This window comes from Lithobates pipiens, unplaced genomic scaffold, assembly GCF_037356315.1.
Source record: "Lithobates pipiens isolate NorthernLeopardFrog02 unplaced genomic scaffold, aLitPip1_a1.2 Scaffold_8, whole genome shotgun sequence".
NCBI classification, from domain to species: Eukaryota; Metazoa; Chordata; class Amphibia; order Anura; family Ranidae; genus Lithobates; species Lithobates pipiens.
Window position 1 is genome coordinate 434,587,428 of NW_027507903.1, and position 15,386 is coordinate 434,602,813.

Genomic DNA, 15,386 nt, shown 5'->3' on the forward strand with positions numbered 1-15,386 from the left:
AGCGAATTAAATTCAAAATACTAACCACCACATACAAAGCCATTCACAACTCTGCCCCGAGCTACATCACCAATCTTGTCTCCAAATATCACCCAAACCGTCCCCTCCGTTCTTCTCAAGACCTCCTACTCTCAAGCTCTCTCGTCTCTTCCTCCCACACTCGTCTCCAGGATTTCTCCAGAGCCTCTCCAATCCTCTGGAACTCGCTACCTCCACCGGTCCGGCTATCCCATACTCTTGCAACCTTCAGACGATCCCTGAAAACTCATCTATTCAGGGAAGCCTATCACGTCTCAAACTAATCTCCTACCACTTCCATAAACTCATTCCCAACCGTTATAACCTTCTGTACCACCTGCCCCACCCTTTTAGATTGTAAGCTCTTCTGAGCAGGGTCCTCTTAATCCTCTTGTATTTAATTGTATTGTAACTGTATTGTCTCCCTTTTATATTGTAAAGCGCTGCGTAAATTGCTGGCGCTATATAAATCCTGAATAATAATAATAATAATTATAAGGACTGGTAAGGTATAGGGTACTACAGTACATAGGGTTGAGTGAGGTACAGTCTGCTATTCTATAAGGACTGGTATAGGTCCACAATACATAGGGTTGAGGTGCACTACTGCTGACCACTGCCCTATACTGCAGCAGTCCATCGGTATAGGGACTGACGTACAGTCTGCTAATCACTTACACACAACCTACTTGTTCCACAAAGGTCCTTATAAGGACTGGTAACTTGGTCTGTCTAGGGTGCTACAGTATATAGGGTTGAGTGAGGTACAGTCTGCCATTCTATAAGGACTGGTATCGGTCCACAATACATAGGGTTGAGGTGCACTACTGCTGACCGCTCCCTATACTGCAGCAGTCCTTCATCGGTATAGGGACTGAGAGTTTTGTCACAGGGTCATTTAAAAAATGACAGGCAGAGGAAGAGGCAGGCCCTTCCGCAGGGGTGGTAGGGGTAGGGCAGGAGCAACAGGCTTGAGCCAAAGTGGGAAGTTGCAGAAGGTGCGTTCAATTACTTTAAAGGACGCACCAGACTTGGTTGAGTGGCTCGCTCAGCCTTACTCTTCTGCACCCTCCTCATCCTCTCGATCTGCACCCTCTTCTTCACTCTCTGCTGAGTGCACCCCCAAAGACACTATCACCAACAACACCACCACCACCACCACATACCTTCCGCTTGAGTCACAGCAATTATTTTCCGATCCATATCAAGAAGACATTTCTGATGCGCAGCCACTCTTGGTATTGGATCAGGAAGAGGAGGTAGCAACAACCGCTACTCCGCAGTCTGACGACAGTACCCAGATCAGCCTAAGGAGGAGGTTGGTCCCTGGTGTTGCTGCCTACTCCGAGATCTCTACTTATAGCGGTGGGGAAGGTGACGACGATGATGACATGTCTAGTGATGTCACGTGGGTGCCCACAAGAGAGGAAGAGAAGGGGAGTTCAGAGGGAGATATGGACCAGCAGATAGGGAGGAGAAGCAGGAATAAATTACATTGCACAGGAGGGACAAAGCAGACTGCAAATGTATCAGGAGCGAGTCATCGACCATGTACGGCCACATCTGGCGCTCTCAGGACACCGGCACATGGCTCTGCAGTGTGGGCTTTTTTAACGTGTCCGCTGCTGACAATAGCGTTGCCATCTGCAATCTTTACAGTCAACGCATTAGTCGCGGTAAGCCCAACACTCACCTAGGGATGATCGCCTTAAGAAGGCACATGAGCAGCCATCACCGAGCCCAGTGGGAGCAACGGAACACACAAAGCCACACTCCAGGCTCTCACCGTCCAGCCTCGTCTTCTACTTCTCCTTCTCCTTTCTCCTCACAATTGTCCTCCACTCCACCTTCCATCACGCCAAGCTCACGTTTTTCTGCAAAAAGGCAGGCTTCCGTGGGCCTAATGTTCGAGCCTCTTGCCCAACGGTTGACGGCTGGCTTGTCAGAACTCATAGCCCGCCAACTACTGCCATATAAACTGGTGGACTCGGAGGCCTTTCGCAAATTTGTGGCCATTGGAACACCACAATGGAAGGTCCCAGGAAGGAAGTATTTCTCAGAGAAGGGCATCCCAGAGCTATATGGCCATGTTCAGCGGCAAGTGAATGTATCTCTGGCACACAGTGTCGGTGCCAAGATACATCTGACCACAGACACGTGGTCTAGCAAACACGGGCAGGGAAGGTATATCACTTTTACTGCCCACTGGGTGAACCTTCTGACGGCCGTCAAGCATGTAACCCGTGGCACCCGTGTAGATTTGGTTTTACCGCCATGGTTTGCATGCAGGCCTGACTCTTCTCCTCCTCCTCCTCCTCCTACTCCATCCTCCTCCCTCTCCTCCTCGGCTGACTCCTCCTTTTCCGCTGCTAGCGTCTCTTCCGCTGCACCGCCCAAGCTCCCCAGAACCTATTCGACATGCCAGGTGAGAAGTTGCCATGCCGTGCTGCGTCTGTTGTGCCTGGAAGCCAAGAGCCACACTGGCCCGGCACTCCTTTCAGCTTTGCGTTCACAGGCAGATCAGTGGCTAACACCGCTCAATTTGACAGTTGGTAAAGTGGTGTTTGACAACGGTGCCAATCTGCTTAGTGCATTGAAACAGGGCAAAATCACGCACGTGCCATGCATGGCACACGTCTTAAACTTGGTCGTGCAGCGAATTCCTTGTCAAATACCCTGGGGTCCAGGACATCTTGCGGCAGACAAGAAAAATCTCGGCCCATTTCAGAAGATCTTACACGGCCATGGCTCGCCTTGCTGACATTCAGTGGCGACACAATCTGCCGGTCAGACGTCTTATTTGCGATTGCCCGACGCGATGGAACTCGACCTTCTATATGCTTGATAGGCTGCTCCAGCAGAAACGTGCAGTTAACATCTACCTGTATGAACTCTGCGGCAGAACAGGTTCTGGGGAGCTGGGTTTTTTTTCACCGCGCCAGTGGCTGCTCATGCGAGATGCATGCAGACTTCTGCGCCCATTTGAGGTCAGTCGCAGCCATGGCGCCATCAGTGCCATGGTACCTTATGCCTTCTTTATGGAGCGTGCATTGCGTTGTGTCATTGATCAAGCTGTGGAGGAGCAGGAGTGGGAAGATGAGGAAGTCGCAATGCTGGATGAATTCCCAGGGGGCGCTACTCTATCTGAGACAAGTCAACAACAGGAGTCTGAAAAGGAGTCAGAGGAGGATGGTGCCGGGGCTGATGAGGAGGAGCAAGAAGAGCATGCTTTAAACCTTTCTGGGATCCCTGTTGTGCATGGATGGGGAGAGGAGAATGAAGAGGACGACATTATCCTGGATGATGAGCAGGAGCCAGGCCACCACACCGCTTCCAGTTTAGTGCAAATGGGGGCCTTCATGCTCCAGTGTTTTAATAGGGACCCCGTATAAAAAGCATAAGGGTCAAAGACCAGTACTGGGTGGCAACGTACTTAGACCCCCCGGTACAAACACAAAATGGCGGAAATGTTACCGCCGTCACAGAGGGCTGGCAGAATGGAGCACTTCCAGGCCTTGCTTCGAGAAATGCTGCATTCTGCCTTTGCGTGCGCTGGCAGAGGAGCAATTCCCACTCCCAGAGAAGGAGTTACGGGTACCAATCCAACAGCGCCTGCAAGAAGAGGCCGCTTTGAAGATGTGTTGGTGACTTCGAATATGAGGTCATTCTTTCAGCCGACCCATCGACAGGTGTCATCCGGATCCAGCATCAGGGAACGCCTAGACCGTCAGGTGTCCGACTACATCGGGTTAACGGCCGATGTGGACGCTCTGAGGAGTGATGAACCCCTGGACTACTGGGTGGGCAGGCTTGACCTCTGGCCAGAGCTTGCCTAATTTGCAATGGAACTGTTGGCTTGCCCCCTCATCCAGTGTCCTGTCCAAAACGACGTTCAGCGCAGCAGGGGGGATCGTTACCGATAAGCGTACTCGCCTAGCTCACGACAGTGTTAACTACCTCACATTTCTAAAAATGAATGAGGCATGGATCTCGGAGGAATTCAACACATGTGACCAGTAGACCATGTATATGTCTATAAACAATTTTTTTAATCGAGCACAGAGACCTTCTTTATTTGGCTCACTTCCTTGTCCAAAAAAAGCACACCGTACTATATGTCCATACCCTCCTCTTTGAAGAGGTCGAGCGGTGTCCTATTTCTACTGGGGCTGCTTATTATGAGGGGCTCCCACCATCCCTGTGCTGTGCTGACTTCCTCCTGGGGCTGCTTATTATGAGGGGCTCCCACCATCCCTGTGCTATGCTGACATCCTCCTGGGGCTGCTTATTATGAGGAGCTCCCACCATCCCTGTGCTATGCTGACATCCTCCTGGGGCTGCTTATTATGAGGGGCTCCCACCATCCCTGTGCTATGCTGACATCCTCCTGGGGCTGCTTATTATGAGGGGCTCCCACCATCCCTGTGCTATGCTCATTATGAGGGGCTCCCACCATCCCTGTGCTATGCTGACTTCCTCCTGGGGCTGCTTACGGTGCAGGTGTCAGTGCTGTATATCACGGTGCTGCTGTCAGTGCTGTATATCAGTGCTGGTGTTAGGGCTTTATGTCACGCTGCTGATGTCAGTGCTCTCTATCACGGTGCTGCTGTCAGTGCTGCATTTCATGGTGCTGGTGTTAGTGCTTTATGTCACGCTGCTGATGTCAGTGCTCTCTATCACGGTGCTGCTGTCAGTGCTGCATTTCACAGTGCTGGTGTTAGTGCTTTATGTCACGCTGCTGATGTCAGTGCTCTCTATCACGGTGCTGTTGTCAGATGACTCTTATCACGGTGCAGGTGTCATTGCTGTATGTCACGCTGCTGGTGATCATCTCCTGCACCCTCTTTGCCTACCTTGACCTTCCCTCTCCTCCATTGCCTTCATGCGCTTCACAGTCCTGAATTGTCACAACAATTTCCCATATGAAAAAAGAATGCTTGTAGTTGTCGATTCCAGATTCACCTCATACATGTGTTATGTCATTGGCCATGTGGTGGGACTATGTTTGCACAGCTATTAATTATTTTGTGGCTGCAAATTTGACCTGTAGGTTTGCAAAGTTCGCCTCCCATTGAAGTCAATGGGGCCCGCCGCGAACGTTCCGGTTCGCGAACTATCGGCCGCGTTCGCGGTCCACGTTCGCGAAACGTCCCGTCGGAAGTTCGTCCATCACTAGAGATGAGCTTTTTCTCCTCTCCATTCTCTGTTGGCCCCGATAATGCTCCAGATCAGCTGCAGCTCAAGTTCATTAAGCCGCAGTGTGACAGTGAGTTACGCAGTCGTCACCAATAGCTCTCTCTTGAGCTTTTACCGCCAACTGGATAAGAGCCGGTTTTAAGAGATTTGAACACTGGCTAAGAAAATGCTGAGCTTGTTTGGCTCAACATATATGTGTGAGAAGACATTCTCTGTTTTGAACTTTAACAAGACTAAGTGACTCTCTCCTGCGGTACATTTTGTGCATCAAAACCACTGCCTTTGCCCCAGTCCTAGCCTATGTGCTGCAGTCCAGATCTCAGTTTTATCCTTCACATTAGTGCAGACAAGGTTTCTTTTTCAATTGTAAAATATATTGTAAAATCTCAGTTAATGTTAGTTGGTCTAAATCAGTTATGAATATATTTGGACACGAGATGTATACTTGGTGTTATATGTTCCTGTTCATATTTTTTAACTTAAAAGTTGACAGTCAGCCTTTATTATAATATGTAATGTACTTTACAATGTTCCTGACATATATTTCAGCTTCCTGGATTTTTTTATTTTTTTTCATCCGGCCTTCAGATTTGAAAGGCAGAGTGATTTAACACCTGTTTTCATTTTGTCACATGGAGGACAAATCTAAAGTATGCCGTTTGCAATAAACTTTGCATAAAAAATTTAATTTGCATTTCATTTTAATGGTTCAAATAAAGTCAGGCAACGTGGTCGGCCCTCATGCATGTTCACTTCATGAAATCTGACCCTCTTTGGAAAACGTTTTGACACCCCTGGCCAAGAGCAACAGGCAGCTTTACCATCTGGGAAGATAAAGAGCCTCATCCACAAATACCAAAAAAGACTTCAAGATGTCATTGCTGTTAAAGGGGGTAATACACAGTATTAGGAAACTGGGGTATGTAAACTTTTGATCAGGGTCATTTGGGTAGTTTCTGTTGCCATTATGATTTAAAAATAGTAAAACACAGTTGACTGATAATAAATGGCTTCAGCTAAACACTAACCATGAGTGAAAGAAAAGTTTTTGTGTTAGGGCCGGTTCACACTGCAGGCGATGCGAGGCGACACCGACTTGCCTCGCCGCGACCTGCCGCGACCTCAGCGGCAACTTGCAGATGACTTCTGTATAGAAGTCAATGCAAGTCGCCCCCAGGTCGCCCAGAAGTAGTACAGGAACCTTTTTTCTGAGTCGGAGCGACTCGAGTCGCTCCTCTCAGAACGGTTCCATTGTACAGAACGGGGGCGACTTGCGAGAGCGCGGCGAGGCGAGTCGTGTCGCCTCGCATCGCCCGCAGTGTGAACCGGCTCTTATCATTCATATTCTCTGAAAACTGGCCAAGAAATCAAATTCTGCCAGGGTATGTAAGCTTATGAGCACAACTGTATGATAGATGACTGAGGCTGGAGCACTTCACTTGACTGATATCAACAATATGACATTATTGGCATGTGGATATGAACATTAGGATATATCTTGTGACACTTTTTTGGTCAATGGTACAAGTTTAAGGAATTTTGTTTTTATTGAACAGGGTATATGTCATATGTTGGTTTATTTGATTTGATATACCGTATTTATCGGCGTATAACACGCACATTCATTTTAAGAGGGAAGTTTCAGGAATTAAAACTTACATTTTAAATAAGCAACTTTGAAGCAAAATAAATGCAGCCTGATCAATGCCCATCTGCAGCCTCACAAATGCCATCAATGCAGCCTCACCATTGCCATCAATGCAGCAGCCTCACCATTGCCCTCAATGCAGGGACAGGGAGGGGGGTGGGACAAGCACCGACAGCTTGCATACAGTGAGAATCTCCTATGATAGACAGAACAGTGGCCCAATGGCTTTCCAGGAGACGGGACTTCCTATGACAGAGGCCGCCAAGTAAACAGGAGATTCTCACTGTATGTAATCTGACGGCGCTCGCTCCGCCCCCCTCCCTGTCCCCTCCAAGGCAGCTAAAATTGTAGTATTGGCGTATAACACGCACACCCCATTTGCACCCAATTTTCATGGTGAAAAAGTGAGTGTTATACGCCAATACAGTATGTATACACACATTTAGGATTTAGGCACTGTGCAACTCTTGATTTTATTGTTTGAGAGGATGTTTACCTAACACTAGCAGCTGCATTTACAGGTATAGATAGGAGGAGGAACCATATTTGCTTATATAATTTGTCGTGCAGGAAAGAAACGGAAGAAGTGAAAAGGATACCAGCAATGATTCTGAACCTACTGCAGCAAGTACATTATTCCCCACTGGAGTGAACGACTCCAACACTATTAAAAGTGATGAATATAAAAATGGATGTAAAAGCCTTGAAGACAGAGTTACTGTTACTGTTTTACCAGCCCATGATGGCGATAGTAAAGCATTACTAGAAGATGAGACAAATAGTAGTAATATTCAAGAAGGTAAAGTAACAATCTGCAATGATGTTCCACTTCAACATGAACATGTAAGAGACAATGTAGAAAAACTGGAAGCATCCAAGCACACGAATGACGAAATTGCGAAAAATGCCATTGATCCAGAAATCGTGAATATTAGTACTAGTAACATAAACACTGAAACTGTGCAAGAAGAGCAAGCCTCTGCCAATGAAAACAAGAATGATGATCTTGAAGAAGAAAAAATGGACATATCTAGTGAAAATGAAGTCAACAAAAGTGCAGAGGTACCTGAACAGGTGAATAACAAAAATAAAAATTAGGGTTATACAGTACGTGAGAGCTGAAAAGATAGCTGAAGTGATCTAACAAGTTCAAGATTTAACTTGAGTCATCTAATGGTGGAGATGCATGGTCATTTTAAAACAGTATTCATGACAAAAGATCCATGCTTTTCTGATGGTGGTGTGTACCTTGCAGCCCGCTAATGCTCTGCCTGCGTGGCCTGTCATCCATAATTCAGTCAGGTACCAAACCTCTATAAAGGAATGACGGGGGCTGCTTCATGCCTAACACTGCTTATGTTACGTTAGGAGCTATGGTACCAAATGCTAACCCTTTAACACAAAATCATTACAAAAAATTGCCCAAAAAAAATAAAAATAAATCACGAAAAAAAAAAAAAAAAGAGCCCATGTTGATGGGGTCAAGGGCCTCTTCCTGATAACCCTGGGTTGTGGTTGTCTGAGTCTGTTGGCAGGGAGGCTTATTGAAATCTGGAAACCCCCTTTAACAAGGGTCCCCCAGATGCTGCCCCCCCATGTGAATGGATACCTATTCACCCCAAAAAGCAGTGAAATGTTAAAAAAGAGGCATTTTTTGACAAGTCCTAAAAATAAAAAAAAGCAGATCTTGTTCTAAAGCTGTTGTGTTGTCGCCCGCTGCCTGGCACTTGTTATATAGCCATGGGGCATGGCTGTCTGGTGACATCTGGCAGAGAGAGCCTGCCCCTTGTGACAACACGTGTTGGGACACTCACACGTCCTCTCCCTTTCCTAACCTGCCAGGCTGTATGCTCAGATAAGGGTCTGGTATAGATTTGGGGAGGGACACAATTTTTTTTTATTTAAATGTTGGCGTGGGGGGTCCCCTCCAGATCCATACTAGACCAAAAGGGCCTGGTAAAAACCTGGTTGGGGGGAGAAACAACACACCATTTTTTTGCGTATTTTTTTTTGGTCTGCAAATTTTTTCTTTTTACATTCAACTGTCAGTGGGAACCCCGCTGACAGTTGATGACTCATCAGTTTTTAAGAATGCGGTGGTCGGCTCCCTGGTCCCCTCCTTAGCAACCACAATGTACAGTAAATTTACAGTTGGTTTAAAGAGGGGAATAATACAAAATGCATGAAAGCTGCATGCAAAACGCATTAAAAACGTGGCTTTAAAAATGCAAAATGTGCCTGGAAACGCATCAAGCGCAGCTGCATAGATGTGAACCTAGACTTAAGGGCTGTCACAGGCTCTTATCAAGGGAGCTTAGCTATGCCTGCCCTCCTAATCCAGCCGCTCCGTTCACGGAAGCCATACTACAGCTTCTATGAATGAAACATAACCTATGAACAGAGAGAGCAGACCTATCAATTCATCCAAACTCCTTTCATAGGTCCTGTCTCATTCATAGATGCTGTAGGTACAGAGCATCTGGACAGAAAGGGTGGACATAGTCAGGCTCACTGGATGAGCGCTTGTGACAGTCCCTTAGCTCTATTAACCCCCATCGTGCTGGAATATTACAGCATCGGGGGGAGGGCATGTATGGAAGAGGATTTCACCAAAAAGAAGAGGCATCAGCACAAGAGGTGCATCCTATTGACTAAGTTATGTTCCCCCAGCCATGCCAGAACACACTGTTCAGCCCTGGCAGCCATTGGTTGTCAGTGCTGAACAGTTGCTTGTTTTCCAGCATGTCCCTTTGACAGAAGCCTGTAGGCAGGTGCAGTTTTATTTCTCCATTCTAGGTGGCACACATCTGCAGTGGCAATACAGGTCAAGTAGGAAGTCAAGAGCTACCTAGTTTCTCTAGGGTTTCCTCGGTCACAGTGATGCAGAATCATATTGGATGCTGGCACCCTATGTGACTTTGGCATCCATCTTGGGTCAGGCAAAGTCTATTTAAGACCGTGGCTCCCTGTTTTTGCATGAATTACGCATGTGGCTAGAGTAGGGACCTGTTACCTGTCTGTCAGGGGCAGTGTCTAGCTTCAGGGAGAGGTTCTAGAGTAGGGAAAGCGTAGGGACAAGTCATCCTTCCCGGAAGCCTCCTCATATGGGTGCAGACCGGCCAGGCCTCATTCTGCCCCTTGAGACAGACACTGTTGGCACACCTGAGACCTTCCACCGCTACTCATCACTGTTACATCCTGTAAGTGCTCCCGGATGGATTGCCTTCCTGCTGGGCTTGTGTATTGCTGAACATCTATTTCAATACAGTTCTGTTCAACGCATCTGGACAATAATGCCGCGTACACACGACCGGACTTTGAGGGACTAGGTCCGACAGACTTTCGACGGAGTTCTGACTGAGTTCTGACTGAGTTCTGACTGAGTTCTGACGGACTTTCCGAATGAACGGACTTGACCACACACAATCACACCAAAGTCCGACGGATTAGAACGTGATGACGTACGACCGGACTAGAATAAGGAAATTCATAGCCAGTAGCCAATAGCTGCCCTCGCGTCGGTTTTTGTCCGTCGGACTAGCATACACACGAGCGGATTTCTCGGTAGGAACTGGGTCCAGTGGAGTTCCGGCGGAAAAATTTGAAACATGTTCCATTTCTAAAGTCTGTCGGATTTTTGCAAATCAAAAGTCTGCTGCAGCCCACACACGATCGAATGGTCTGCCGGAATCGTTCCGTCGGACCTTTGATGTCGAAAAGTCCGGTCGTGTGTACGCGGCATTAGGGGCTGATTTACTAAGATGAATGCGCTGCGCCGGTTCATACCTTCATTTGTGCGCCAGATAAATTAAGTAAGCGTATGAACCGGGGCATGCATAAGCGCAACAGATGATAATATGTCGGCGCACGCGATAATAATATCCCATTGATAATAACGTACGTCGTATAATTAACAGTCCATTCACACAGGGGCAACACGACTTCCAGCATGACTTTGGGAGGCAACTTGGACACGACTTGAGTGTGAATCACAGTGCGACTTGGGGCAACTTACAACACGACTTGGGGCGACTTACAACACAACTAGTCGCCCCCATGCCAGACGACTTTAATAAAACATTTTTTTTTTTAAAACGCCATGGGTTCCCCTCCAAGAGCATACCAGGCCCTTCAGGTATGGTATGGATATTAAGGGTAACCCCGCGCAAAAAAAATGGCGTGGGGGTCCCCCTCAAAATCCATACCAGACCCTTATCCGAGCATGCAACCTGGCAGTCCGCAGGAAAAGAGGGGGGTGAGAGAGCGCCCCCCCTCCTGAACCGTACCAGGCCGCAAGCCCTAAACATTGGGAGGATGCTTTGGGGACAGCCAGATCCCTGCCTCCCCCCTGTGTGAAATTGTACCCCTACCATTTCACCAAAAAAGGTGACATAAGTGTTAGAAAATTACAAGAGACAGTTTTTGACAATTCCTTTATTAGTCTTCTTCTTTCCATCTTCTTTCTTCTGGTCATCTTCCTCCTTTCCTTCATCCTTTGGTTTCTTCCTCCATCTTCTTCTTCCTGCGATCCTCTGCTTCTTACTCCGGTGTTCTCGTCCGGCATCTTCCTCCATGACGTCTCTTCTTCCTCGCTTCATTCTTTGGCTGCTCCGCGCAATGGGAGGCTCTTGCTGTGTGATGCTTCTCTTCTTCTGACACTTATATAACGGAACCGTGCATCAGAGGGGGGCAGCGTCTCCGTTACATAAGAAGTGTCAAAAGAAGGGAAGCATCACACAGTGGGAGCCTCCCATTGTGCAAAGTGGCCTGAGAACGAAGCGAGGAAGAAGAGACGCCGTGGAAGAAGATGCCGGATGAGAACACCGGAGCAAGAAGCAGAGGATCGGAGGAAGAAGAAGATGGAGGAAGAAACCGAAGGATGAAGGAAAAAAGAAGGAAGAAGACCAGAAGAAAGAAGATGAAAGAGGAAGACTTTAATAAAGGAATTATCAAAAACGTCTTGTCATTTTTAACACTTTTGTCACTTTTTTGGTGAAATGGTAAGGGTACTTCCTTTACCATTTCACACAGAGGGAGGCAGGAATCTGGGGGTCCCAAAGGGGGCTTCCAGATTCCGATAAGCCCCTTGCCCAAAGACCCTCACAACCACTGGCCAGGGTTGTGGGGATGAGGCCCTTGTCCTCATCAACATGGGGACAGGGTGCTTTGGGGGGGACCCCAAAGCACCCTCCCAATGTTGAGGGCATGTGGCCTGGTACAGTTCAGGAGGGAAGGTGCGCTCTCTCGTCCCCCCTCTTTTCCAGGTTGTGTGCTTGGAGAAGGATCTGGTGTGGATTTTGAGGGGGACCCCACACCATTTTTTTTGGCACAGGGTTCCCCTTAATATCCATACCAGGAATTTCGGGGACACCCACGCATTTTTTTTCTTAATTTTTATTTTTTCTTAATGCTGACATGACCAAGTTGAGAGGTGCGCCTGTTCAACTTATGCAAATGCATCTACGTGGCTTGACATTTACTATGATTTTTCCGGCACAGTGAACCAAAGCACTTGAACGTGCACAAATGCCGCTTGCGCATGCGCAGTGCATAAATTGTTCACAGAAAGTTACTTTTCTGCCCTATTTTGGGCATATTTGTTACTTGGACAGTTATAACTATACTCCCTCACATTATCCCCATAATATTGGCACTTCCACCTTCTTTCTTTCAAGGAAGTTGAATAATGTGTGCGCCGGGTCTATAGTGCCGCACCAATCGCCACCTCCCGTGCGTCTGCATGTTGATAGTGAATGGGGAATTGGGCTGTGTTACAGGCGCAAATGCTTTGTGAATACGAAAACGGCCGTTACACATCAGCGTGCGCTGCAACTCATGGCGCAAAGCGTTTGTAAATCAGCCCCTTAGTGTTTTCTAACACTAGACTGGCTTCTGTTGGATACACACTGAGCGAATGTCGGCCAGTTCCTGTTGAATTGACCGATACCAGTCCATATTCGGCCCGTGCGTACCCAGTCTTAGTGTGGGGCGCTTCTAGTTTGAGGAAGCTTATTGGTGTTAAGAAGTAAATAATAATTCATTATTTTTTTGATTTGTTTAAACAAAAGGCAATCTCAGTGAAAGAAGAAGCAACCCGACAATATACAAGTGTATATGAACCTCCTTTACCGAAAAAAACGGGAGATAAAGAAAAACAAGATCCCGCTGCAAGGTATGAGTCTTATTCATAGACAAAAGAAAGTAATGCATTTTGCATTTTATAGTTTTGTTTTAGTGAAAAGGCATCAGAGGGGCAGGCTGTTTATTAGAATTACCCCCAAAAACCCAAGGTTATGAGGTAGGTTGCATTCTGCATTAAGTATACATTTTCTCAGGTGAACCATTTACAAACATAAATTGGCCGGGCATGATCTGTTGTTGTAACCATCAGGTAACCTTCTCTGGGTATTTCAGCCATTGCTGTAGTGCATGTAACATTTCCAGTTCTGGTTACGCATAACTTTGCATACTATATCTTTGGTGGTTTACTATGTACAGTAATTCATTTCTATTTAGTAGCTGTCCCTGTAAGCAAGCGTGCTTATTTGACATTCAGATATGTGCAGGGGTCAAGTCCTGGGGGAAAAAAAGTGTGGGAACTCCCACCCAAGATCCACTCCCCCACCAAAAAAAAAAAAAGATACGCTCATATGCACGAACACTTCAAAAGTGGTATTTTTCATCCAATTTTCGTATTGTGTGTATGAAGCTTAACTGTTAGTACATAAAAAACAAAACAATCATAAATAAACATAAATACGGTAATTCTCTGAATAATCAGCATTCATTCAATTGTGCTTCCATGCAAATGTGAACATCATGTTCTGATCTTTACTGGGGAATTTTATTTTGTATATAGTGTTTATGTGGTGAGTTTACGCTTTTCATTGAACAGAGTTTGGATAACACAGGGTTAAACGGAAAAGTCATAAATTAACTGCACATTATGTGGACAGAATGCTTGGGGAGATAGTGATGTGTTCCTGCTTAGGAGATGTATGTTAGCTTGGGAGGCTGCAAACTCTGCAATTCCTGTTGTGGAAAAAGTACAGGAACTCCGTTCCCATGCGTTTCCGCAGGACTTGAGCCATGGATATGTGTTCCCCAATGTAACTGCAAACCACTATATAAAAATAGGATTTTTGTACTCACCGTAAAATCCTTTTCTCTGTAGTTCCCTGACTGGCACAGCTCCTTTACTTAGACCATCGGGTTGCTACGCCACCTTCAGGAGAGGACTGGGCAGAACATGTTAACATGTACAAAAAAAAAAAACAGAACTTTATATTTCCGCCCAAGGGATGGTCCCTTCATTAACAACCCCCCAGCCTGCATACTGCAGCCTCAGTACATCAGCAAGCAGTATAACTTAAAAAAATAGGAGGGGAGGGTGCTGTGTCAGTTAGTGAACTACGGAGAAAAGGATTTTACGGTGAGTACAAAAATCCTATTTTCTCTTACGTTCACTGACTAACACAGCTCCTTTCCTTAGACCATTGGACGTCCCCAAGCAGTGTCAAAACGAGGGGTGGGAAACAGCATAAAAAAACTTCACCCACAAAAGGAATGTAGGAACAGCATAAAAGCTACATCCACAAAATAGAGTGTGGGAAACAGTATAAAACTTCACCCACAAAACAGAGTGTTCCCTAACCGGTGAGTCACCACCTTATCTAACCGCATCAGAACATGCAGTAACAATGCAACAGTGCATTTACTTAAGGTAACAGTGTTTCAAAAAAAACAAAAAAAAAAGCAGAAAAAATGTAAGTGCAATTGCAAATTACATGGCCTCCTGCAAACCTTTGTGGCCAAAACAGGCATCAGCCGATGCACTGACATCTACCTGTAGAATTTTGTAAAGGTGTGAACAGACAACCAAGTCGCCGCTTTACACACTTGAGCGGCAGACGCTTGATGTCGGAAGGCCCAAGAGGTTCCAATTGCCCTAGTTGAATGGGCCGTGACCGGAAAGGGGGGCACCTGTCCCTTCAAGGCGTAGGCCTGAACCACAATCTGTCTGATCCACCTGGAAATGGTGGCCGACGAGATCGCCATGCCTTTTTTCGGACCAGCAAAAGAAACAAACAGAATCTGACTTCCCAAAGGGAGCCATGGCAGACAAATACACCCTTAGAGCCCGGACCACTTCCAGAGAATGGAGGGCCACCTCCTTAGGGTCTGACGGTTTAGGACACAAGAGATGGTAACATAATGTCTTCATTAATGTGAAAACGCTGAAACCACCTTCGGCAGAAAAGAAGGTTGTGGACGCAACACCCCCTTATCCTTATGGATAACTAGATAAGGCCACTTGCAAGACAAGGCCGCCAGTTCCGAAACCCTCCTGGCCAAAGTAATGGCCACTAGAAAGACCAATTTCTGGGAAAGAGTCAACAGGGGAATCTCTCTGATATTTTCAATATGCAATTTCTGAAGCGCCGATAACACCAGGTTCAGATCCCACGGGGGTAGCAGTGGACGCACCAGAGGAACTACATGCCGGACCCCCTGAACAAAAGTG

The 15,386-nt window shown here is 46.7% G+C and overlaps 1 protein-coding gene across 6 annotated transcripts in view; it reads left to right on the forward strand.

Moving 5' to 3' along the window:
* LOC143964536 (E3 ubiquitin-protein ligase RNF213-like) overlaps window positions 1–15,386 on the forward strand; it is a 955,032-nt gene that overhangs the window by 32,965 nt on the left and 906,681 nt on the right. For 5 of the 6 annotated variants that reach the window (XM_077474321.1, XM_077474324.1, XM_077474323.1 and 2 more), the window contains exons 4-5: window positions 7,433–7,936; window positions 12,931–13,034. In XM_077474321.1, the coding sequence (XP_077330447.1) occupies window positions 7,433–7,936; window positions 12,931–13,034 (608 nt within the window). The remainder of the gene's footprint in view (window positions 1–7,432; window positions 7,937–12,930; window positions 13,035–15,386) is intronic. The other variant, XM_077474325.1, reaches the window with a different exon arrangement.